The 25,646-nt window shown below is 44.7% G+C and overlaps 1 protein-coding gene across 1 annotated transcript in view; it reads left to right on the top strand.

Annotated features, from left to right (window-relative positions):
- The window catches only part of MID2 (midline 2), a 200,211-nt gene that overhangs the window by 157,460 nt on the left and 17,105 nt on the right, over positions 1-25,646 (top strand). Inside the window, exons 4-7 of the mRNA XM_079962328.1 lie at positions 3,231-3,338; positions 10,379-10,527; positions 14,091-14,218; positions 18,695-18,838. Of these exons, the coding sequence (XP_079818454.1) occupies positions 3,231-3,338; positions 10,379-10,527; positions 14,091-14,218; positions 18,695-18,838 (529 nt within the window). The remainder of the gene's footprint in view (positions 1-3,230; positions 3,339-10,378; positions 10,528-14,090; positions 14,219-18,694; positions 18,839-25,646) is intronic.

Below are 25,646 nucleotides of genomic sequence, written 5' to 3'. Positions count from 1 at the left end.
CAGTTTTGAGCAGATTGGCAGTGGGGGACAAGGGGATGTTCCCAATGGCTCAAAATCTATTGCCCTGTGGGGGAAGATAGAAAGAACAGCCTAGAGATTGGCCCCCTATCTCACTTATGCTGTTCATATGGAAGGCCCCCGTAGAGGTCCATTTTACTGTGCATTCATCATATGTGGTCATGATGCTATTTGGGTCACACTATTGGTGACTGTAAAAGTTCTGGGGTAGTCACACTGCTTCATTTTCATTTAGTGCATATCCTGTGACTTAACCATACCAGAAAAGTTCTGGGTGGTGGTGTTGCCTCACTTTTTTGCACTATCGCCCCTCCAGACACCAATAATATGGTAGCGTTGGGGAAGCCTTGAAGAACAAACTACCTGAAAAATCACATCTCCTTATACAAATCTTCCAGGGTGCTAAGGTCCTTGGGCAAGCACCTTCTCTTAATCCCACCAACATCAGCATCACTGTTGGTGGTGACACAAGAGAGAGCCTTCTCTGTGGCTGCTCCCATATTGTGGAATTCCTTCCCAAGAGAGTTTAGATGGCTCCCTCTTTGTTATCCCTTTGCCAGCAGGCTAAGACCTTCCTATTCAGACAGGCTTTTGAAAATGAAAGGTGCAGGCGGTGCTGATCACTGGGTTGCTGTCAGGGCAAACTGTATTTTAATTTCTGGTTCTAAATGTGTTCTGGTGTATTTTAATTATTGTTTTTATCTAGTTTATTTTTATTACTTTGCAGTTTATAATGTCATTTTTAAATGCTGTAAGCCGCCATGAATCCCAGTTCGGGAGAAAGAAGGGATATAGATACATTAAATAAATAAGCAAGCAAGCAAGCAAGCAAACTAAAACAGAAATAATCCACCTTGAATGCACTATTATTGTGTCAAGAATTTGTTGCAGGATGCACCTACATTAAAACAAGGGGCTCTTTGGTGGCCTCTGACTTCCCCAGTTCCTGCCACAGGGCTACTCCAGAAGCACCTTTCCTCAAGGGGCAGAGAGAGCCCGGCTCTTTTCATTGTACCTCATCTTGCTGCTTTATTATACAGTTTTGATTGATGCTTTAAACATTCTTATAAAAAAAATTTATTAAAAAAAAGTACACTAAAAATTGATGTTAGGGTTGCCTGAAAAGCAGCTTATGAATACCTTAAATTTCACTTGTTTATTTGCCTAGCTAAATTTATATACCATTTTAGTGTTGTAAGACATCCTCAAAGTTGTAAGACATCCTCAAATGTTAAATAGAACATTTAAATTATCGATAAGAAACAGTTAAAATCAGGCATTCAAAAGATGATTAGAATCAACAGTAATTCAAAGAAATGAAACACACGCAACTTCTACATAGCTGGATAGACTTACCTAAGTAAATAAAATAAATAAATATAAATAAATAAAAATGGATTTCAGCAGGTGCAGCAAAAGTGCGTGCAGGGAGACAAAATTTCAGGAACTTAGAAAGTGCAGTTACTGCCACACTAAAAAACTGACTTCATGTAAGCCAGATGAATGTTTTGTGGCACCTGTAACAGTGCCGAATAAACAAATAAAATCACTCTCACACATACTTCTGGAATATACCACAGGGGTACCATTGCACAGCTTTGAGTGTGGAAAACAGCTAGTAGAGAAAGAGTGAAGAGTTCTCTCTCCCCCACCACTCCTCTGCTCAAAATAACCACCTCCTGAGCCTTATCTAGGGTGGCCATGAGTCCTGCTTTATTGAGGACAGTCCTCTGTTTGAAGAGCAGTCTGCTCCAAATCTGGTTTAAAAATAAAGAGTCTTGAAGTTCTCGATCAACAGCACCTGGACAGCAAACTGAGCAAGCAAAACAGGTCACCTGGTCAAAATCTTCGCCAATATGGTGAGATATGTTGTATTTCTATTTAAATTATAATTCTTCTAAATTTGCATCAATACATTTAAAATAAATACATGCAAATATCATCCAAATGTACACACTCTTTTGTCCTATTGATATATTCCCCTTTTGTGGTGATGCGTCAGTGGCAAGCCAAGGCTTATGTAGGCTGTTTGTTTCCCTAGCTGTCTGTTTGTCCATCCATTCCAAAAAGTGGGAGGAAGAGACTTTATCCCATGTAGCACTAAGTAACTCATTCCATTGGCACAAGGATTTCTCCCCCTTTTTATTAATAGTTTTAAACTGAATTTTCCAAAAAGGAAACAGAAACAATTGCAGTCAAAAAATACAAACTGAATAAATCAAGACAATGTGTACTATGCATGCGAGTTAGGGGGAGAATGGAGGGAATGGCTGGTGGCCCACCCCACCCCAGTACTCAGACATTCAAGCAAATAGCTTTGTATAAGAAGTCCATATATCTTCCTATTTTCTTGTGTTTACAGAAGGTCACCTCCTCATATGCTGCCAGCTGAGTCCTGTCCTCTGTGCACTGCACAATCACAGCAGTAGGCTCTTTCTTGTTATCTTTAATGGTTAGATGTTAGACCATGAGTGCTCTTAGAAGCCAGTCCCTTGGAAGACAAGTTCCAAAGGACTGGTATGTAACTCAGTAGTGTAGTAACATCTGTAAGGACTTATGCCCAGTTACCTTCCCTCCACTCTTTCCAGGCACAATCTGCACTTTAAAGCTCCGTGTCTGAGTACCCTTTTTTTCCCCCTCCAGAGCTTTTACCATGGAAACTCGCTCTTTAAATCTCAGTCAGTGCAAATGGCAATCTGCAGAAAACCCAAATTGACATTTGTTTCGATTGAGCGCTAAAGAACAGGTTTTCACAGGGAAAGTTCCAGGGCAAAAAAGGAACAATGCTCAGACACAGAACTTTTAAGCATGGACATGTGCCTGAAAGTAGCAGGGCAAATTGTAAGTGTGGATAAGCTCTAAATATGAAGGAGGTATCCAGATCCATATTTATGCTGCTGATGACCTCTAACCAAAAGACTGTGACTCTAGCAGAAGACCAAATCAACAATGATTCACACTTGTGCAGTGGAACTTCCTATCCCTGTACAGGCACACAACCAGTCTGTTCTGGTTCCCCAATACCAATCCTATGGAGCAGATTTGGAGAGTGGGTGAAAGTTCTGCTCAGCAAGCATAAATCCTTGCGCTAATAGAATGAGTGCATTGGATAACACCTGAAGTCAAGGCTTTCTTCCTTGAAGCATTTGCTCCATGAAGATGAGAAACAAAATCCTGTTCCATTCTTCCCATTTGGCTTGTTTTTCGGCTAGGTGAACACAGCCATGCATGAGGCCAAACTGATGGAGGAGTGTGACGAGCTAATGGAGATCATCCGTCAGCGCAAGCAAGTGATTGCCGTCAAGATCAAAGAGACAAAGGTAGGACCATGCTGCCTAATTTACTGTTGCCCCTCTGCACTCTGGTATGACCTGTTACGTCACCCTTAATTCTGTGAACCATTTGCTTGTGTAATTAATTTCTTTATTTTTCAGTGGCTGTATATCTTTCGAAATTTCCCACTGAGATGGGAATAAAAGGCTGTGTATTCATTATCCAGAATTGACCTCCACAGTCATTTACGAACACATGGTTAAGACTTTTTTTCAGGGAAGACAATCTTACTTGGCTATGAGTGATCGCCAAAGAAGAAGATACACCATACATGGATTCCCCCAAAGAATCCTGGGGGCTGTAGTTTACCAATAACAGAGTTATTTTAAAAAAAAATACAGTTCCCAGGATTCTTTAAATATATGGTGTGTACACAGCATTTCAGACTCATATTTAGGGAAGCAGATCTTTTCTATCAAACTTGCCTTTGATGGCCAGAGATAAGGGTGGGTTGAGGTAGCAAATAGTGAGCATTCTGAGACCCACATCAACCCATTGTGATGGAGTGGGCTGCAAGTCAAAGAAAGAAAGAAGGTGCATATTTATTAATTAAGTGCACAGGACCCCTTTCTTCATAGAAGAGTAGCTGCTTACAGTCCATGAAACATCTTATTCTTCCTTTAATCCTTGTGCAATATTGGGTGGACATTACACCTCATATGTTGCAGAGTCTAAAATTGTGAATTTATGACAAGGATGAGGAGAGGAACATAAAAGCCCTGCCACAGGTTGTTCCCCCCACCATGGACAGTGCTTTTAGAGGCCTTGAGCAGAGGGGTGTGTGTGTGTGTGTGTGTGTGTGTGTGTGTGTGTGTCCCCTAATTATATAGACAGTACCCAAAAATTGCAGATTGTGTATTGGAAAAGAACTCTGTTTTTTTCTCTCATCACTTTCTCTCATATCTATATCTATATCATCTATATCTATATCTACACACACACACACACACACACACTCTCTCTCCTTATGAATGCAAAGATTTGATTGAAATTACATGTGAATTTCCAGTAGAATCTCAGGAGCCAGAGAGTTGGCTAAATAAGATTGACAATGGTCATGAGCTAGGCTTCAGCTCCCATTATTATCTCCCTGCCATGACTAGCAAAGCCAAAATGAATTAAATAAAGTCTTAAAAGAATTAAGAAAAAAATGCATAATTTATCCAAGTTGCAGAATTCAGCTGGGGTGGGGTGGGGGACAGAGTTGGCACAGGATTTTTATGTTGCCTTTTAGCTGGGAATGCATACATCAACATGGCCTTGGGTAAAGATAAAGGGACCCCTGACCGTTAAGTCCAGTCGCAAACGACTCTGGGGTTGTGGCCCTCATCTCGCATTACTGGCTGAGGGAGCCGTCATTTGTCCGCAGACAGCTTCTGGTTCATGTGGCCGGCATGACTAAACCGCTTCTGGCAAAACCAGAGCAGTGCATGAAAACGCCATTTACCTTCCTGCCGGAGCGGTACCTATTTACCTACTTGCACTTTGACGTGCTTTCAAACTGCTAGGTTGGCAGGAGCAGGGACCGAGCAACGGGAGCTCACCCCATTGTGGGGATTCGAACTGTCAACCTTCTGATCGGCAATCCCAAGAGGCTCAGTGAGATTGCTGGTTGATCCTGAGTAGTGTTTCATAGCAAAATAGCTCTGATATGTGAAGATGGTGCAAAGGAAAAAAAAAAAAACCAGAGTGAGAGATTGGTTGGGGGTTAATGTGCTTTGGCTTTGATTTGAGTAGCAACTTGCTGAGTTAAGAAGCTGCCTTTTAGTGAGGAATCTGCACCTCGATTCTTAGAAGACTGAACTTTGCAATGTCCAACACTTAATCCTATGATGCTCCAGAAATGACAAGGCAAAAACTCTTGCTTCTGCCCCTGTTACCTTTCTTGCAGGGCCTTCCCTGCCCAGCAACCCAACTCTGAGGAGGAGGGAGAGCTGGGCACTGTGCCACTCACCTCCTCACCATGCCAGGTGTTTGCAGCCTCTGCTTTTTGGAAGCCCTCCTTTCCCCCTTCTTTCCTTCTGATCGTTTTCTTGATGAGTCTGGGCATAAACGAACCATCCATCAGCCCATTAAATCCCAGCAGGAGAGTCATTTCCTTGTGCAAACAACCATTTGAAGTTCTGGTCTGCCTGCTGCTAGCTGGAATGAGCGTCTCTCTCACTCCCTCTCGCTCCTGCTTGGCATCGGCTTTGACATTTCCAGTAATGATGAATGAAGGTGAGCAGGGGAAGATTGGCAGGAGCAGAGCGTGGCAGCAAGGAGATGGGAAAGGCATTAATTGCTCTGCACCTCTGCACTTAGCTAGCTTTGGTTTTTTCCTCCCCATTCTGTCATCTCAGAAAGAGGAGCTGCACACCCCCCCAAAAAAATCATTGGAACCCTATTGTAGTAGAGACAACATTCAGTAGTGGTTCCAGTGGTGATTGCTAATGCAAAGGCACCTTCAAGCTGGGATGGCTGCAGGATATAAAATAGGTCATATCCTAGGAAAGGAAAGCCCAAGCTCTTAAGTACAGCCCTGCTCCCTGTAAATTCAGTCTTCTCCTTATACCACACTAGACTATTTTGTCCATCCAGCCCAGGGTTGCCTACAGTGACTGACAGTAGCTGTCCAGCAGAGGTCCTCCCAATCACCTTCCTTCCAGTCCTTTTTTCAAACTGGAGGTGCCAGGCATTGATACGGCAACTTCCTTCCTACAAAGGAATTGCTCTTCCAGGAAGAAAACCATCACTGCATGTGCTGTTGCTGAGCTGGAATGCATTGCAGTGGTGGAGGACGTACGGTCCTGTGGCCAGCAAGCATTTTCTTGGGAGCCTGCCATTGTGCTGCTTCCTCCGTAACCCTCCAGGGGTGTTGCAGTACGCAGTTACGAATTCACAGCGCATTTGACACCAGCGTTCATTCCATCTCAGAGCTCGAACAAGACAGCTCTGACTTAACAGCCAGTGACTCTGCATGTATGAAATTCTTGCTAGTTGAGTTTGGCAGGGCTATTACTGGGCAGCACTGTTACCCCAGGCCAAAGTAATGGCAGAAATATCAGTCATAAATCAAACTTGTCATCTGGTGTGAACACAGCTCGATCCCAGAGCACATCCGCTATCAGCACAACCTGTGCCTGCTTCCATGCATCCTTCACTCTGAAAGAGAAGGATTCAGGCAGCGTGTGAGGCTTGCTTATTTATTTAATCACATCTTAGAATTCCCCGGTAGTATGGTCCCTGTTTTGAACTGGAAGTTGAAACTGTGGGATGAACCCATGCAGTAAAAACAAAGGTTTGGTCCCATCCATCATCATCATCATAGGCAAATCTATTTATTTAAAGAATTTATATTCCAGTTTTAATTACAACAGCCCTTAAGATATCCTGGTCTAAGTTGTTCAGGACTTAGTACACTGGTACAAGAACCTTGAATGGAGCCCAGTAGCAGGTCTTTTAACACTGGTGCCATGTCTTGGTGGTGGTTTATTCCTGGTTTCGATATAGTTCAACCTCTGTTCTTTTGATGTGTGTGAGAAGAGAGAGTCAAACCAGATGAGACCTTTACAAAAGCTGAACTGTAATTTGGAAGTTTCTCTAGGTCGAACCCGAGTCTGTTGGCTTCAGGGCTATTTTGCCTAGAAAAAGTTCACAGATTTGAGGTTTCCCCACTTAAATTCTACATCTGTGTAAGATTCTTAGTTTATGTGTTGCCTGCACTCTTTGGGTGTTTGTGATTTTAGTGTTTAATCAATTGTTTAATGTATTCCCCCTTATATTATTTATTCCTCTCCCCGTACTAAATGCTTCTTGACATTTTAGTTGTTGGTTTTCTAGCTCCCTGCCCCCCGCCCATTGGATTTATTGAGCCTCCAACCATGACTTGTGCGCTAACAGCTACCTCTGCATAAACAATAGGCCCCAGCATAGCCAGTAGTCAGAATGGTGGGAATTGTATTCCTGCAGCATCTGCACAGCCACAAGTTCCCCATCTCTGTTTTTAGAGCTAATCCAAAAACAGCACTCGTTGGTTCTTTTATCAGAGCCAGACACTTAAGCAAGTTTTGAGTTCAGCAGCACTCTTTTTCAGGCTAGACAATAAACTATCACAATGTGATGGTGGCATATTTGTGAATTCTAAAGTCTGTTCACTGTTTTGTGACATACTTATTCAGCCTAAAAAATGTATTGTGCTACTGTTGCATTGGGGATTTCATTCTCTATAATTCAGGGCTGGGAAACCTTTTCTGTTCTGAGGGCTGTTTCCCCCCATGACCATTATCTGGAGCCAGCAGTAAAAGCAGGGCAATAGATGCGCTTCTTGCCTCTATACAGCAGACTACATTCCAGCCATGCAAAAGTCATGGGTTTTGTATGCACACCCATACATACCTCTCAGACTCTCATACTTCCATCCAGGTAAGCATGAGGCATGATCAGTGTTCAAGGACACATTCCAGCCAGGCAAAAACACTCTTGGAGCATCTAGAGTGAGGCTGTGTAAGGAGTGTGACCAGCAGAGAGCCCCAGGGGCTGAGTAGAGAGGCCTGGAGCACCACATATGACCCTTGGGTCAGAGGTTCCCCACCTGCTGTAATAGGTGGACAGCATTTCTTGTTACAGGGTGGGCCCCTTGAGGACTGGTGAGGAAGGATCGGATATAGCATGCTTTCTTGCCCTTTACTCTTCTGAAGTTGGAAATGTTGGTGGTTCATTCTTGCTTTAGCAAACGTTGGGTAAAGGTAAAAGGTAAAGGTACCCCTGCCCGTACGGGCCAGTCTTGACAGACTCTGGGGTTGTGCGCCCATCTCACTTAAGAGGCCAGGGGCCAGCGCTGTCCGGAGACACTTCCGGGTCACGTGGCCAGCGTGACATCGCTGCTCTGGCAAGCCAGAGCCGCACACGGAAACGCCGTTTACCTTCCCGCTGGTAAGCGGTCCCTATTTATCTACTTGCACCCGGAGGTGCTTTCGAACTGCTAGGTTGGCAGGCGCTGGGACCAAGCGACAGGAGCGCACCCCGCCGCAGGGATTCGAACCGCCGACCTTTCGATCGGCAAGTCCTAGGCGCTGAGGCTTTAACCCACAGCGCCACCTGCGTCCTGAAAACGTTGGGTACCTGAATGTAAATTCCTGAACAGGAGATTGCAAAAAAAGGAGGAGAGAAGGCTGGATCAGTGCAGCGGAAGTGCATCCTTGGAATGGATTGCTGGTGATGAGGTTGGCATCAGGGTAGGGGTTAATTATACCCTTTCTTGATGGAAGTGACAGGCATCCAGAGAGACGGTGGGGCGGGGAGGATGGGAGGGAGAAATACTGCAGCATTTCTGCCCATCACCGGTGGGGGCTCTGCCATCTTCCCTTCACTTGTCAGAGAAGGGCTTCAAACTGACAGGCTGCCCCAGGGCAGCTACTCCAGCTCTGATTTAGAAGCTGACAAGGAAGAGCGCTGAGAGCTGCTGTCATTTGGGCTTGGTTGGGCTCTGCACGGCACACAGAAGTACCCAAATAATTCAGGGGAGGGAATCAGAACAAGCCATCTGTGTGGGTCAAGCAGCACATCCCTTTTCAGCATTCAGACTTTCCAGCCGCTACTGCAGTCTGAAAAATAGACAGCATTAGGATGGATTTATTGAGAGAAGGGGACAAGAGAAATAATTGAATGGGGAGGGGGCATGCGTGTGTAAGAAAGGGAGGGTGTAGGGCAGTTCTCATCCTGCCCACCATTGATATGAGGACACTGGAAAAGTTTGCATAAGGAAATGCAGACCATGGGCTGAAATAGCTTCTCCACCTGTTTTAGATCCTGCTTTTTCCTTCAAGGAGCTGAAAGTGGCATACGCGATAGTAGTGACTGGCCCAAGGCCACCCAGGAATCTTCATGACCAAGGGGTGATTTTGAAGCTGTGTCTCCACTGTTCCAAGCCCAGCCCTCTGACCAATGTGCTACACTGGCTCTGCTGTATGAATGGGACAAGAGTTCTTTTGCAGCAGGAAGAGAATTATCATGTTTGTCTCCCAGGGACATGACTGGGCAGCTCATGTCCAACCTTTGTCCACTTTCTAGTGTCAGTACTTTTTTAAAAAAATCATGCGGTGTATGTGCACCTGTAGCTATTTTCCAGCAGGTGTGTGTCCAGAACTTTTCTCTTTTTAAACCATATTTCCTTGAAATGGACTTCATGTGCAGCTGCCTCTGGGCACATGTACATAATTAATTGAGCACAATGAATAATTAACACAGAAGACACAGCCTAAAAGGGAGAGACAAAACGATAGAGATCCAGCTACGTTGCTTGAGCTTAAGGCAGCCAAGGAAGGATGAAACTTGAAGGTCAGTCAGTCTGAACAGGCTGGCAGAAGGCTAGACTAGGATGTGGTACCATTCACACAATTAGCAATCACTTGAACTGCTTTATTTTTAATGTAAATAGCAAGTGTGAGGTGGGGGTTCTTAGGTGCATGAATAGTTCCATGTTTTCTTTGGCCTTAAGCTTGGCATGAAATGGGCAAAGGAAACCAGTTTTATACAGCAACCATTTCAATGTATTTCTTCTTGTTGGTTTCCAGTGGTGGAGTAGCTGTGTCCTATACAATTTTGGTCCTATTGACTTGCATTGCCATTGAAGATGCTGGAGAGATGAACACTGAGTGAGCAGCAGGGGGCTGAGGTGGCCTATTCTGATTCCAAGCATATAGATGTGGATATCCTCAGAGCCTCTAAGAGCTGTTCTTTCCAGCAGGGCCTCCAAGGCCTAAATTCCTCACAGAGAAAGACCTTGCCTGGGGATACCACAATACTTCCCCTCTTCCCATGGTAGTTCTTTTCATCTGCTTGTTCATTCTGCAACCTCCCTTGTGAGGTCACTTCATTTCTCTCTCCCCACCCCATGGTTTTTACTTTTGATGAGCTTGCCAGTATTTCAGTGATATAAGCCACTGCCTTTGAATGTCACCTGCCTGCTTCCCTGTGCACTAATGAGGCTTCAGTTGTTTCTTCAGCAAAACCTGTTGTTTTTTCCCCGTCTGCCCATTTCTCCAAGGTGATGAAGCTGAGGAAGCTGGCCCAGCAGGTAGCCAATTGCCGGCAGTGCCTGGAGCGGTCGACTGTCCTCATCAACCAGGCTGACCACATCCTGAAGGAGAATGACCACGCACGGTTCCTGCAGACAGCAAAGAACGTGGCAGAGAGGTATGGCCTTTTACTTCTTAAAATGATTGGGACAGCATGCAGACCTATCTGGTCCACAAAATAATGCCCACATGCTCTACCAGTGAGCTTTGTCCCTCTTGTTGAACATAGAAATAGTCTTTACCTCAAGTCAGACCACTAATTTATCTAGTTCAGTACACAGGGCCTAGGGCAGGGATAACCAGTGTATTGGTCTGCAAATGTTACTGGAATGCAGTTCCCATCAGCCCCAGCTGGCGAGGCTAGTATTGAACACCACCCTGGGATCTTTGGGCAGTATATAAATCTAATAAATAAAATAAAAATCAAATACAGCCACAACTTCCATCAGTCTCAGCTGGCTTGGCCTATGACACTGGTCTTCCCCTGGTGGGTTGGGACCCACTAGTGCAGCCTTTCTCAACCTGTGTGTCCCCAGATGTTGTTGAAATACAATTCCCATCACCCCTAGCTAGCAAAGCCAGAGCTCAGGGATGATGGGAGTTGTAGTCCAACAACATCTGGGGACCCACAGGTTGAGAACCGCTGCACTAGTGGGTTGCGGCCTGATCCAAGGTGGGTCGCAACAAGAGCACTAGCACCCTACAGATATATGGCAAAGGATTAAGAAATGGGTCCCCAAGTGGACATTTGTGTTAAAAGTGGGTCTGAAAAGGTTGAAGATACTTAGCCTGTGATCAGGCACCATGTTGGCTGCTCTTAGTCTAGAGTTTCAAGACGGGGTTTTTCTCAGCACTACCTGAGTTGACCAAGGATCAAACTAGGGACCTTCTACATGAAAAATATGCACTCAAACACTGAGCCTACAGCCCCTTTTCTGTGGATGGAACCACCACAGATGGAGGGAGTGGAAGTGGCAGGATCTGGCAGGTATTTGCAAATCGATTCAGGATTTAATGGTTGATTTAATGAGAATCCCATACTCCTGCTGTCTCCTCACCTTGACCCAGTGCCTCAGACAGAATGTCACAGGAATTAAAGCAATGCTCAAGATCCGTTAAAACTGAAAGCAGCTGTTTGGGTGACGGCGGCCTCAATGTTTGTGTTTCATCTGCCTGCCCCAGGGCCTAAAGCTTTTCTTAGGGTTCAAAGCACAATGGTCTTGGGATGACAGCTGCAGCTGCAGGTGTTCTTTTGAGGGATTCAGAACCAGCATCAGCACATGCCATCCTTGGGCAGCTGCCAGGACTCACCGCTGGTTGCCTGCCCTGCCCCCCAATGGCCCAGAACTCAGTAGCATCAGGCAGCTACATCTAACCACCCTTTACGTGTCCCACAAGACCCACCCAGGCCCAATGACAGCAGAGGAGACCCACCAGAGACTACCTCCCCCAGGGGCCCTGGCGGATTTCATCTGTTTGCTAGAGAAATAAAGGACTGAATCTGAAGAAGGATAGGGAGGAAGCTGCATAGAGGGCAGGCACTAGTGTTAGTGATCCTTACTATAGCAACAAGAGTTTCCTCCAGTGGCAGTAGAGGGCTCCTCTGGGCAGGTATCCACCTTTGCATGGATGTCTGTACATGACCTTGAATCTTTTCAAGCACTTCGGTTTACTTTCAGTTCTTCTCCTTTCCCCCCAGACTCTATCACACAAGGGAAGGAGGAGTTTTGGGTTTTGTTGCTTTCAATTATTTACAGATTTAATGTGAACTTTCTTTAAGTACACGAGAGCGCCTCCAGCTCGGCCAGATTAACAGCTTGGAGTGGGAGCTGCTTTTGCAGCAGTGTCAAAACGCCAAAGAGATCAGAGAGAATGCAGAAGTGGGCCATCCCCCCATCAGGCCAGGGAAAGAGACCGCAAGCGCTAGTGCGAATATGCTAGGCTGATTGCTGCCAAAGAGGATCAGACTCTTCACTGTCATCCCATGAGCAAGCCACAGTAGTCGCTGGGTAGTATCTAAAAACAAAAAGGGTATAGGGGCTCAACACCTTCTGGGAGGCTGTTAGGGAACAGGGAAACCCTGCCTTATACCCCTGGAACATAGGAGTGATTTTTAGTTATCCTGTGTTGTGAGAAGGTAAATGCTCTGAGAGTTCCTTTTCCTTCTAACTTCATATGTTCACATATTTTGGGATGGCTACTCTTGCTGTCCACTGGATTGCAGTTCTTCTTTGAAGCATGGGTTAGTTTGAGACATGGTTCACTCTTGAATCAGTCCCAGGCCCTGGATGTAAAATATGGCTTCATCTGCACTATACATTTAAAGCAGTATCAAACACTTTAAACAGTCATGGCTTCTTCCCCCACAAAAGAATAAAAATAAATCTGGGAAGTCTGCTATGGATGCTGAGAGTTGACAGGAGTCCCCTGTTCCTCTCCCAGAGCTACAGTTCTCAGATAGTTAAACAATCAATCTCTCTTCCCAGGGAACTCTGGGAATTGTAGTTCTGGGATGGGGAATAGGGGCTTCCTAGCAGTTTTCAGCACCCTTAACCAACAACAGTTCCCAGGATACTTTGAAGGGAAGCCATGGCTGTTTAAAGCAGCACATGCAGCTTTAAATGTTCAGCACAGATGGAGCCTATGTGTGAAGCCCAGAGCACTGGCCCATCAAATCCAGCAATATCTATTCCAGCCTTCCCTAGCCTGGTACCCTCCAGAGGCTGTTGGACTCCAATTCCCATCAGCTCCAACCAGCATGACCAGTGCTCAGAAATGATGGGCATTGTAGTAAAAAATAATAATCAGAGGGTACCAAGTTGGAAAAAGTTATTCTACTCTAACTGGTGGTAGGTTCCTCTGCCTCCAGGCAGATGCTTTGCCAGCACTCGAGATCCTTTTTAACTGGCAATGCCAGGGGGTTGAGCCTAGGACTTTCTGAACGCAAGGAAGGTGCCCCTCCCCCTGTAGTCAATGCTAGGGCTCAAATATAGGGATTCAAAACATCCTATAGTGAGGGTTAAGGTATTGGGAGCTTGGTGGGGAAGGGAACATGACAAGTATTTGACATTGCTATAACTTTTGAGAGTCATCTAGTCTAAATGCCTAAATAAACTGGGTCATAACCTGCTCTAAGATGAGTTCCACCATGGTCACTCTCTTCTTTTATATTCTTTTATAAAGTTTTTAAGTGAAGGAGAGGAGGGGAGACATAAAGATGGGGGAACAGTGGGAAAGATTGTGGTAGAGAGAGAGAGAGAAGGAGAAGCACAAAGGAGGTAGGGTAAAAATATTAAAAGTGAAGTATTATAGGTTGAAGTTAAATGTGGTACCAGGATCTGAAAAGGTGATGGTTACTGATCTGGAGGATTTGAGCCTCCAAGGGCTTCTGATTTCTACCACCTCTCCAAGCGAATGGGATGCATATGGCTCTTGTGGAGATCAAGGAAGGATTTGGGAATTGGGGAGGGGAGCTCATTACACAATCTTCCAGCTACCAGACTCTTGCACGGGCAATTGAGGTCCTGCATTTGAAGCCTGGGCGTCTCTCCTCCCCTCCTCTTCCTGCTGGTGGTTATATCACTGCCAGCCTGTTTTCAGCTCTTTAATCAAAAATCAAAGTGCCGTCTGGGAGTTACAAACACCACCTAATGTATATTGATGCTCTCTTCTGTCTTTCAGGGTCGCCATGGCAACAGCATCCTCTCAAGTTTTGATACCCGATATCAATTTAAATGATGCCTTTGAAAACTTTGCTTTAGATTTTTCCAGAGAGAAGAAACTGCTGGAGGGGCTGGATTATCTAACAGGTTTGTGCCGATTCTGCAATCCCAGCTCACCCTCCGCACATCCCCAAACTTCCCCCCCCCCGCTCCCAATTTGACCTGCTTTCTTTGTAAACCTGTCAGTGGAAATTTGGGGGCTGGGGAGCAGGATATGGCTTCCTTATCATTTGTTTCTTATGCTTTTTGGGTAATACCAATGTTACAGCTCAGTTGGCATTTCACGGGGGCTCTGATTCCACCAGTGCAGAACACAATGTTATCTGACTCGTCTTCTGCTTGTTTTGAAATCCTGTGGAAGGGGGCAAGATTCCCTTCCACCAGGCTCAAGCACAAATGGAGAGAGAAAGAGAGTCCCAGGGGCTGGCTAACAATGTCTTTTGACTCGTCCTTAAGAGGAGACTCTGTTCTGCTTCATGGCAGCCATAGTAGCAATAGGTTTCTGGTAAGCAGAGGAGGCTTGCTTACCTGCGGAGCTGGTAACATCAGCAGCTTCATAGCCACACACCTTTGCTGTATTTGTTAGCCAAGAAATGGAGTAGGTGGGTGATGTTTACTCCAAACAGCAGGTGCCACTTAAGTTCATTATCCAGGCCTGCAGGACCTGGTCCACGTATGCAAATGTTCTGCATCCATTTGAGGTGATGGGTGGGCATATGATGTTTTTGAATGCTTCCCTACATATAATACTTCCTGCAAGTAGAATATAAGCAAAGTCCTCTTCTTGCTGTGCTGGGTTTCTGGATAGGAGCATTTCAAAATGGGGCTTTCCTCACTTTCATCTTGAGATGGTAGAGTTAGGGCCAACTCAAGGGGGACAAGAGGGTCATTTGTCCTAGGTTTCAACCTCAAAGGAGTCCTCAAACTTAGACACTTCTTAATGTGGGGGGATTTAATAAGTTTTGCAACCTGTTTTTATGCATATCAAGCTAAAACATAATGTGTTCTGTCAGCTTAGAACTGTAAATATGAGCAAATGCTTTAAGCAAACATTTTAATTTGGTAAAAAACATACATGTTTTTTTTAAACTGATGTAGAATTTGTCGTATTAAAGAGCTAAAAACGTCTCTAAATTTTGATCTGAAAAGTCACTTCCAATGGCACAAGATTGTGATGAGCATGTCTTCTCAATCAGCTGATTATGTAAGCAAGCTATTTACTATTTTTTGGTGCCTTATTTTGTTTTCAAGTGCTGCCATTTTTAAAAAAGCTTTTATTATGATCAGGGGCCTCAAAAACTGTATGTGGCCCCGGGTCTCTCTGGGCCTCTGAGGGGGCCTGTGCTCAGTCTACCATATCACCTCATTCTGTTGGACATTGACCAAGGCCATAGCTCACTGACAGAGCACCTGTTTGCATGCAGAATGTCGCATATTCAGTCAAAGACATCTCCTAGGGCTCATTGCTTGAGACACTGAAGAGCCACTGCTAGTCAGTGCAGCCTCTCTATGGCTCCCTTAGAAGCATGCATCTTTTAGGAGAAATTCTACAGAAGTCCTTAGGCCTCTCAGTCTGTAAATCCAATTGTTTATTGTAGCAGGGCATGTAAAAATTGGCATAGTGCAGAGGAATGTGACTTGATCCCAGGGTTTCAATTAAAAAAATCTGGGTTTTTTAAAATTCCTTTTATTAAAACACACACATTCACACACAAGTTTTGACAGGACAGCTTGGCTTTAATTAGTTTATTAACCTGATTATGTCCAAATGTCTTGAGTCATATTTCATTGTTTCAGCCTTAATATGTGATTTCTCTGTCTTTCGTGGACAGGAGGCCCTCCCAGCCATCTGTCGCATTATGCAAGGGGCCACGGATTGATTCTGGTGAAATTTCCCAGTGGACTGAAGCTGCAGACAGAGAAAATTAAGCAGTGTGTTAATATCTGGAGTTAAATGGATAGTAGTAGATCCACCAAAGAGGGGTTGGGAAAGGAAGCAAGTGGCTAAGAGAGCTGGCATTATCCAGGGAAAGCCAGAAAATAAAGCCTGCCTGGTGACAATGTGGTAGACAAAAAGTACTATGTGGCACCTGTCACAATGCCAGCTCTACAGATCAAAGGGGTCAAGGTGGCATATATGGGGTAAGGCAAGTGATCTGGTCCCAGGCTATTAAGGACTTTATATATACCATATTTTTCGCTCTATAAGATGCACCCAATCATAAGATGCACCTATTTTTTAGAGGAGGAAAACAAGAAAAGCCAGAAAGAGCCGTAGACACGCTCACTCGGCGCAGCTCTTTAAAGATAGAGTGGCTCTTGCTGGCTTTTCCGGGAGGTGGGAGAAGGGACTGACGGGCTGCCCTCCGTCCCTTCTCCCACCTCCCTGAAAAGCCAGAGCAAGCTGCACAGCTATCGCTGAAGCTAGCAGAGCAAGAGCTGCGCAGCGCCTCTTGTTCTGCTGACTTCCCAGCAAATCGGGATGAGGGATGGAAGGGGCTCCGTAAGAGCTCCTTTCCATTCCTCCTCCCGTTTCGCTGAAGAGGCACTGCGCTGCTATTGCTGAAACCAGCAGAGCAAGAGCAAGAGGGAGGAGGAATGGAAGGGAGCCCTTATGGAGCGCCTTCCATCCCTCATCCCGCTTTGCTGGCAAGCCAGCACAACAAGAGGTGCTGCACAGCTCTTGCTCTTGCTCTGCTGGCTTCAGCGATAGCTGCGCAGCCTGTATTCGCTCCATAAGATGCACACACATTTCCCCTTACTTTTTAGCAGGAAAAAAGTGCATCTTATAGTGCAAAAAATATGGTATATATAAAGGTAAAGGACCCCTGGATGGTTAAGTCCAGTCAAAGGTGACTATGGTGTTGCGGCGCTCATCTTGCTTTCAGGCTGAGAGAGCCGGCATTTGTCCACAGACAGTTTTCCAGGTCATGTGGCCAGCATGACTAAACTGCTTCTGGTGCAAGAGAACACTGTGACGGAAACCAGAGTGCACGGAAACGCCGTTCACCTTCCAGCCACAGTGGTACCTATTTATCTACTTGCACTGGCATGCTTTCAAACTGCTAGGTTGGCAGGAGCTGGGACAGAGCAATGGGAGCTCACCCCCTCGTGCGGATTCGAACCGCCGACCTTCTGATCGGCAAGTTCAAGAGGCTCAGTGGTTTAGACCACAGCGCCACCCACTTCCCTAAGGACTTTATATACCAAGTGTAACACACTGAACTTGGCTCAGTAGCAAATAGGCAACTAGTGCAGGTCTCTGAGCACAGATGTTAAAGGGTCTTGCTCTTCAACAACTGTGCTGCAGCGTTCTTTACTAACTGCAGCTCCTGGGTCAAGTGCAAGGGAAGCCCCACATGAAATGCATTGCAGTAATCCATATGGGAAGCCCCAAATTCTTCACCCCCTTTATTAAGAAATTCAGACAATGCTGAGGCAAGGACACAATCTTTTGGGAACAGAGGAATTACATTATACCTGGCCTACCTTATGCAGTATTTGCTCCTCTGGCTGACAGTAACTTTCCAAGTTTTCAGGTGAGGGTCTTTCATATCACCTGCTATCTGATTTTGGGTTTATTTTTTTAACTGAAGATGCCAGAGCTTGAATATGGGACCTTCCACATGTTAAACTGAGCTACAAGCCGGTCTGCTCAATGGTACTCTGGCACAGCTCTTGTTCATTTCACTAAGACTTTCACAGGAGAACTTCCCAGGGCATTGTGCTCTGTTTTTAACTATTAGGACATACAGGATGCCATTAGGATTTTTCTTCTCTGGTGTCTGAATGCCCTGTGTTATCCCCACATATCACAGGTAACAGTGGCATAAGATAAGGTCTTTGGGGAAATGATATGTTTGGAAATCTGCCAGTTAAACAACTTTAAGCAAATTAGATGTCTAGCTTTAGAAGCTGAAGAGCCTGTCAATTAACTGATTAAAGGAGCATGTAATTACATAGAGCAGCATTGCTTAAATGAGTCTTTTTTATCATTGTGAATGAAAGTGACATCCTGTGAGAACTTAAAATTCCCAGCTACCTGCAGCCTTCTGAAGAATTGTTGAGAGGGCAGCCCCATTCTTCCCCCACCATCATGATGGTTTACTCCTCTGTTTTCCTCCCCACCTCTATATACTTCCTGTGGACACCCCTTATATTTTATTTTAGTCCTTCATGTATTTTGTTAAATGTTTGTCCATCATTTTATTTTTTTAAAAAAGGAAAAGTTATGTTAAAAGAGTTGCAGAGCGGGGGTGGTGGGGTGGTTTGCTATGGAATGGTTGCAAGCCAATCAGTGCTATACCAAACTAGCTTCTGTTGCAGTCTGACAGAACAAGTCTTCCGTGAACTCAATCTGCAAGAGTAAACTGCTCACCTGAATTTTGACTCATTGATTACAATGGGCTGTTCAAATAACATACTTAATCTAAGTGGATCACTTCTAACATTTTTTCGCCATTTCTAGTGCTTTTTATATTTTCTGGTGGCTAACATGACTTCTTTAAGGCATCTCTGAAGCTGCTAACTTTCTGCCTCTTATGTCAACTGTTGCCCCCACAGCACCCAACCCACCATCGGTTCGTGAAGAGCTTTGCACTGCCTCTCATGACACCATCACTGTCCACTGGATCTCAGATGATGAGTTCAGCGTCAGCTCGTATGAGCTCCAGTACACCATCTTCACTGGCCAGGCAAACTTCATCAGTAAGTAGCTGTCGGCTAGCATCTATTTCCTGGACATGAAGTTCAACTCATTGTAGATGGGCCTGCAGTATTTTCCTGTATTTTATACTTTAACCTTTTCACACCTTTTGCAAATCCACTGGATCCAGAGCAACCAAGGCTATAGTTCAGAAAACTGAGATAGGTCAGGACTGCTGTTGCTGAAGCAAACAGCTGTTGAAATGACAGAGGTCCAGTAAGAGATTCAGTAAGTGACTGGGGATTCCTAAGGAGAGAAAGGGTATATGGAATATGTGTGACTCTTTTCTTTAAGGGCCCCTCCAGACTGATTTTTCTGTAGGTATATTCTGCAACGTACCATTGACTAATAGTAAATTAGTGGTGGATTTATACTGGAATGTCCACATTTTTTTCTTAAGTGACTACTCAGTGTTGCCACATTATTATAATCTAGAAGGAGGCTCTTGAACTCTAATACAACAGAAATAACCCCGCCCCCCTCAAAACCCCTCAACATTTGTGGAATGAAGTGTGTCAGGATTTCAGCAGGAGGCTATGTGGCATGCACCAGTTGGAAATAATACTGTATGTGCAGCCCAAAAACGTTTGCAGGCACGAACAGTATCAAACGTGGCTTCATGTATAACTGACCCAATGCAACCATGAAAACAAATAATCATGAATGCACAATAAAAAGGACGTCCCAAGGGATCTTAAGTAGGAAAGTCTTTCTCTCCCCCACCCCTAAGTAGTTCAAGTCCTGCTGCTCAGCCACACTTAGCTTTGCTCTGTACATCCTGGGCAAAGGTCCAGGCTTTCCAGGGCTGTGTTTGAGTAGTTAGAGCAAAAAAGCTGTGTTTTGCCACTGAATCGGAGCAACAGCAAGCCACTCAAAACCTGATTTCCATTTGCTCTCATTCAGTTGTAAAACACAGGTTTTCCCAGAGAAAGTTCTGGGATAAAAAAAACCAACAACAAACCATACCTCACTTAGATATGGACCTGGGAAACCCAGACCTGCGCCTAGAAATGCAGCAAAAAGTAAGTGTGGGTGAACCTTTGGTGGTGGCGATGATGATGATGATGATGATGATGATGATGATGGGGAAACACACTGAAAGGTTTGGAGTATATAAACTTGGAGGAAGCCCTGGGTCAGGCTATAAGGGTGAGTGTTAGCAAGACTACCAAGTAAACCTTTAGCCTCAATGTCCCGATGACAGGATCTGCTTCAAGGTTATCTGCTCAACATGGTTGCCTATGGGAATCTTTACTTACCATGGTTAAAACTGGCTTTGAGCCATGTCTCTCCTGCTTTATACAAGATATCAATTCTGAGCAAAGCCCGCAGAGCAACTGCATGACTAGAATAAATATCTGAAGCAAACCTAAAAACACATGAGGTATTCTTTATTAAGCTGTCTATATTTTTTTTCCTAACTACGTTCTGTGCTGTGTAAACCAGAGGAAATTCACCCAACAATATCAGCATGTTGAAAGTGGATTGAGGGGGGCGCATGCAAAGTTTGACACATGGAAAAGGGTTTGGCGGAGGCTTGCTGTTTGACCTGGGCCTTCTGTACCATCACTGAGCTTCTGAAAAGTGGTGTTGTGGTAAACACAGTTCAGTTGGCGCTTGGAGAAGCTGGCATCATTCAGTGGCTTCTGCACTCAACTCAAGACTCTCAGCACAGCAATTTGATTGTGAATCGGCCCCTTAGCAAGGCCAGAATATTGCATGACTGTGATTACAGAGTGGAAAGAAGATGGTGTTGTTCGTGAGAATTTAAACTTAATATTGTAAAGGCAAATCTCTGAGTAGCTTGCTTTATTTCTGGTCTGTAATAGTTTGTCTCCAAGATAGCCCATCAAGAAAGTAATGGAGTTAAACTGCTGGGCAGAGAAGTGTAGCAGCCGCAGGTTAACAGGATGTGATGGAGTTAGGGCAGGAACGCTGATTTCCCAAGACAGTTGTTGCTTATCGGTAATGAAACATGTCCACAGAACAGCCAGCTTCAAACTCTATTATTGCATATCCCTTTTATCCCTCCCCTTCCTTGCCTATCTCTCACCAGTTAAAAATCTTTTTCGTTAAGCAAACAAGCAAACTTTTCATTTGCTAGTTAAAAGTCACTTTAGATAACGTGAAAAGACGCCATATGTATTTTCCTTTCTTTGTTATACAAGAAAATCTTTAATAAAAACTATTTTTTTAAAAAAAGTCAGTTCAGATGTTCAGGAGGAAATTAATATAGTGTCGTCCTCAAAATAATATATTGCTTTAGAATATAGGTAGAGTAAACCACATGGTTGAAGCCTCACCCCAATCTGCTATGTTCCTGTATTCAGGGAGAGGTTCAACATGGAGAAGTGTTTGAACATGTGAATTCCTATCTGCATTCTGAAATGGCACATTCTTGAAATGTCTGTACCGTTTTTTCCTGAATGCTTGTGTGTAATCCATGGCTGGCTGGCTGAAACATTGACTAGGTATCCATTGTGCATACACCAAAGAATCCCACGATTCCTGGCACCACTTCCCTTTGGGGGTGGGGGTGGGAATATGCTTTAATTGTATGGTGTGCATGTGGCCATTGTGGTGCAGACATAACATTGTAGAGCAGTACACCAATTTAGTGCGAGGAAATAATGGTTACAATATTTGGGAACAGATCGTACTTGGAACTTGTGGGAATGAACAGACCCTCTTCTATGCTTTCCTTGTCCTTTCTCTCTTTCCACCAGTGGGAAGATTGCATACCTTCTGTTCCGTTGATTGGCCACTCCCAAGGCAACCTTAGCAGAGAGGGTGTGTTAGTGAGGGGAAGTGTGAGGTTGGAAGAAGCTTCAATAAGGTTCCAGGGAGCACAAATCCAGGCAGCCAGGGGGGAAAAGATGAAGAAGAGGAAAGAGTCTGAAGTTCTGCTCTTCACTCTGCTTCTTGAAGGGTTGACGACCCAATTTAATTGTTGCGTGTACACAGTGGTGGGTGGTCCAGTGAATCACTCCATGTAATGAAACCTAGTCTCTGGAGACCAGCCGTTCAGGGAGTTGTACCAGAAAGCATGCATTACAGCCCATTTAGAGGTGCGCTTACAGTCAGCTAATAATAATAGGATCGATTTACTTTTTCTCCCCAAATCACATCACAATTCTTATAGAAAACGTCTCTCTTGTCTAACGTCTCTCTTGTCTCTCTTGTCTAATTACTCCTGCGGAAACTTTGTTTGGCAGGGAAGGGATTAACAAGAGGTTGCAAGTGACAGCTGCCAATGCCTCATCGCTTAACATACTGTGTAGCCTGTGAGCAAGGAATTAGCACCTTATGGTTCCATGTCTTGATCTCTGTATCTGGGGAGGCAGAAAGGCAGGTATGCAAAAAGTATGGCCAGTAGTTCCATTTACAGGACTGTTTTATTGGCTGACTTTGCTCTACTTCTGTAGCCCCAAATTTTGACCACAGTCACCTACCTTGTCAGGCCAGGAAACCCATTTTCCATCCTGTTCTGAAGCTCGGGTCATATCCACACCAATGAAAGCACTCTCATACCTTTAACCATCATGGTGAATCCTGGGAATTGTAGTTGTTTTTTTTAAGGGTTCTGGCCACTGTAGCTTTTCTCAGCCTGGCACAGAGAATGATCTGTAACTGACCCTTGGACATGGTGTCGGGGTTTATGGGAGTTGTAGTCCAAAACATCTGGAGGACACCAGGTTGAGGAAGACTGACCTAGAGTAGGGATGGGGAACTTGTGCCTCTCTGGAAGAAACAGAGCACTCCGTCTTTCTCTGCCACTCACTTACCTGTGTGAAATTTCCTGTTGGGTCTCTTGAGCCCACAGCCTTGTAGAGCAGGAATGGAGAACCTGTGAACCTCCAGATGTTATTGGATTGCAACTCCCTTAGTGTGCCAATCCTATGGCCAGGGATGGTGGGAAATGTAGTCAACAGCATCTGGAAGCCCCCAGGTTTCAAATTCCTAGCCTAGAGCAAAATAAAAAATGGTGGTACTGTTGTGGAACCCAGCTTCACCCTCCGAGAAATCTCATGTCATATTGCAACAGAACCCCAAGAGGACCTCAGCAGGGCTTGGTGAGAATTTTCAGAAAATATACGCACAAGCCAAGTCAAGTTCTTTGTTTCCACTTAAAGCTGTGACTTGCCCTGCCAGGACTGTAGGAAAGGCAATGAATCTCTCCCCACCCCCTTTGTGAGCCACTAAGCTTACTCCAGGCACACTGGTGTGTACAATTATCAGTTTGTTAATTAGCTAGTCTAATTGACTAAAAAAAGCAGATCCCTTAACAGAATTCGACATCTGCCCCTTTATATTGTTTTACTACTTGATCTTTGCAAGAGAGCCAGCCGCAAAGCTAGTTCAAACCCAATATATAACAAGGGACTTCGGTGTCCTACCAGTTGGGTTAATCAATTTTTAAAAAACCTTTGGAATGGCTGAAAAGGTGTTCCCGTTTAATCAAGTAGCAGGGACTTTAGAAAAATGTTTTAAGCAAGTGCTTATAAAAACTGGAAATAGCTAGTGCCATCTTTAGAGGCAACCTCTCAGCTGTTGCCAGACGAGCAACTGCCTCCTGTAAAGCAATGCATGGCGTACATGCACACCACCTGAAAACAAAGAAAATACTTCAGAAATATTGTTTCTATTAGCGTGCAAATTTGTGCAATTTAATTGATAACTAATTTAATTGATATAACTGTTAACATTCCGATAATTGGGTTGCAGCTCCATTAACTTTTAATACCCATAGCATACATATAGATCACATTTCAAGCATATCCCTCCTCAAAAAAACAAACAAAACAAAACCATCTTAGGAACTGTAGTTTAAAGCCTTGCAGAGCTACAGTTCCCAACATCCTTAACAAACTACAGTTCCTAGGTGTGGGCGCACATTAGCAAACATCAAGTCTCTCTAGAAATACTTTCTTCTTTTACACAGAGCAATGCTGTGCTAGACAAAAGCAGCACTTTTCCATGCAGGCCTTTCTGCCACACAAGCACTGCCTCCCAGATAGGACAAAGCAGTTCTGGATCACGACTACAGAGGGGCGTTTGCCAGTCTGCTTTGGAGCCCAGCATTGTGTTATCTGAATACACAGCTTTGGACTACCTACTTTTGGGTTAAGGCTTGTCTCCTTGCCAAGGCTGAACTCTTCCAGCTTGTACACCCTCTCATTATTAACCCAGGTTATATTTGCAGCAACCTTTCAAACCCCCTGCATGAGTGTTTATGCCACCCTAATTTAAGGAATGGGACGTGGGTGGCGCTCTGTAAACCACAGAGCCTAGGGCTTGCCGATCGGAATGTTGGCAGTTTGAATCCCCGTGCCGGGGTGAGCTCCCATTGTTCGGTCCCAGCTCCTGCCCACCTAGCAGTTTGAAAGCACGTCAAAGTGCAAGTAGATAAATAGGTCCGGCGGGAAGGTAAACAGCGTTTCCGTGCGCTGCTCTGGTTCGCCAGAAACAGCTTAGTCATGCTAACCACATGACCCGGAAGCTGTACGCCGGCTCCCTTGGCCAATAAAGCGAGATGAGCGCCGCAACCCCAGAGTCGATCACGACTGGACCTAATGGTCAGGGGTCTCTTTACCTTTACCTTTAACTTAAGGAATAAAGTGCTTCACTTATGTACAGTTCCTGCAGCCATGCCTCTGGGAATTAGATACAGGCTCTGGGAATTAGATAAAAACAATTTTGCACCCAGGCTGAAAAGCAAACGTGTCTATCCCATATCCCTTTGCTTTGAGAAAGTATGAGCAGCATCACTTCTACATAGGACGCTGCACTCATCCCTTTGTGCCCAGGAGGACAGAGGGAGATACAGTACAACCCTATGCATCATGTCTGCTAAGCCCCATCCTAGATAAATAGGAATAGAATTGAAGAATCACACTCTTTTCAAGATACCTACATCATTAGTATTTCTACCTTTGACAGGGAAATCAGTATTAAGCTACTACTGGATCTTTTGCTGCCTAACACTAAGATACTACTGATGCAGATGTTGCTTTTTACAAACAAACAAACAAACAAACAAACAAACAAACAAACAAACAAACAAACAAACAAACAAACAAACAAACAGGCTTTTAAAAATCGTATTGAAATTTCCATTTTGCAGTTAAAAATCTTGTACGTTTTTTGCATGTCCCCTTTTGTGTGTGTGTGTGTGTGTGTGTGTGTCTAAGAACTCACCCAGATCTTGGATTCCTTTAGGTGCATACATTGCTTGATGGCTGTATCACCCTCTGGGTCTCACTGGGTTACATGATCCAGAGTTACAATAGGAAGGAAGAAATTAGTATTGCTGGGTCTGCTGACCCAGGCAGTTAATAATACAGCTGTTATCTCCTATTGCTGCACTTCTTCCAGGGCCCTTCAGGTTGTAGGCACAGCCAGATAATCCACTTCCTGCATTTAGCCTGCACATCTTATCTTCTTCTTGGCTTTGTTATCTCCCTGCCGACTTTCATAGATGCTTCACTGTCCTGCTAGATCAGGCCAGCATCCTGTTTCCAAAAGTAGCCAGCCAGATGTTTCTGGCAGCCTCCCAAGCAGGGCATGGAAACAGCAGCCCTCCCTGGAATGTTTTTTTGATCCGTCTCCAGAACTCTTGCATGTTTTCTTCTCAAGCAAGAGTTACGAAAAACAGGTTGCCAATGATGTGACCTCCAGCCCGTTTGGCCACCAAGCGGCCCTCTTGGCTGGGCCAGCTTGGCCTTAATGAGCTTAGTTCCCATGGCATAATGAAATGAGCCACTCTCTGCTGCTTCTTTTGCTCTCCCTCCTGCAGGCTCCTCTGAACCT

The sequence above is a fragment of the Podarcis cretensis genome (assembly GCF_951804945.1).
Source record: "Podarcis cretensis genome assembly, chromosome: Z".
NCBI lineage: Eukaryota > Metazoa > Chordata > Lepidosauria > Squamata > Lacertidae > Podarcis > Podarcis cretensis.
This window is presented reverse-complemented; position numbering and strand designations above follow the sequence as displayed.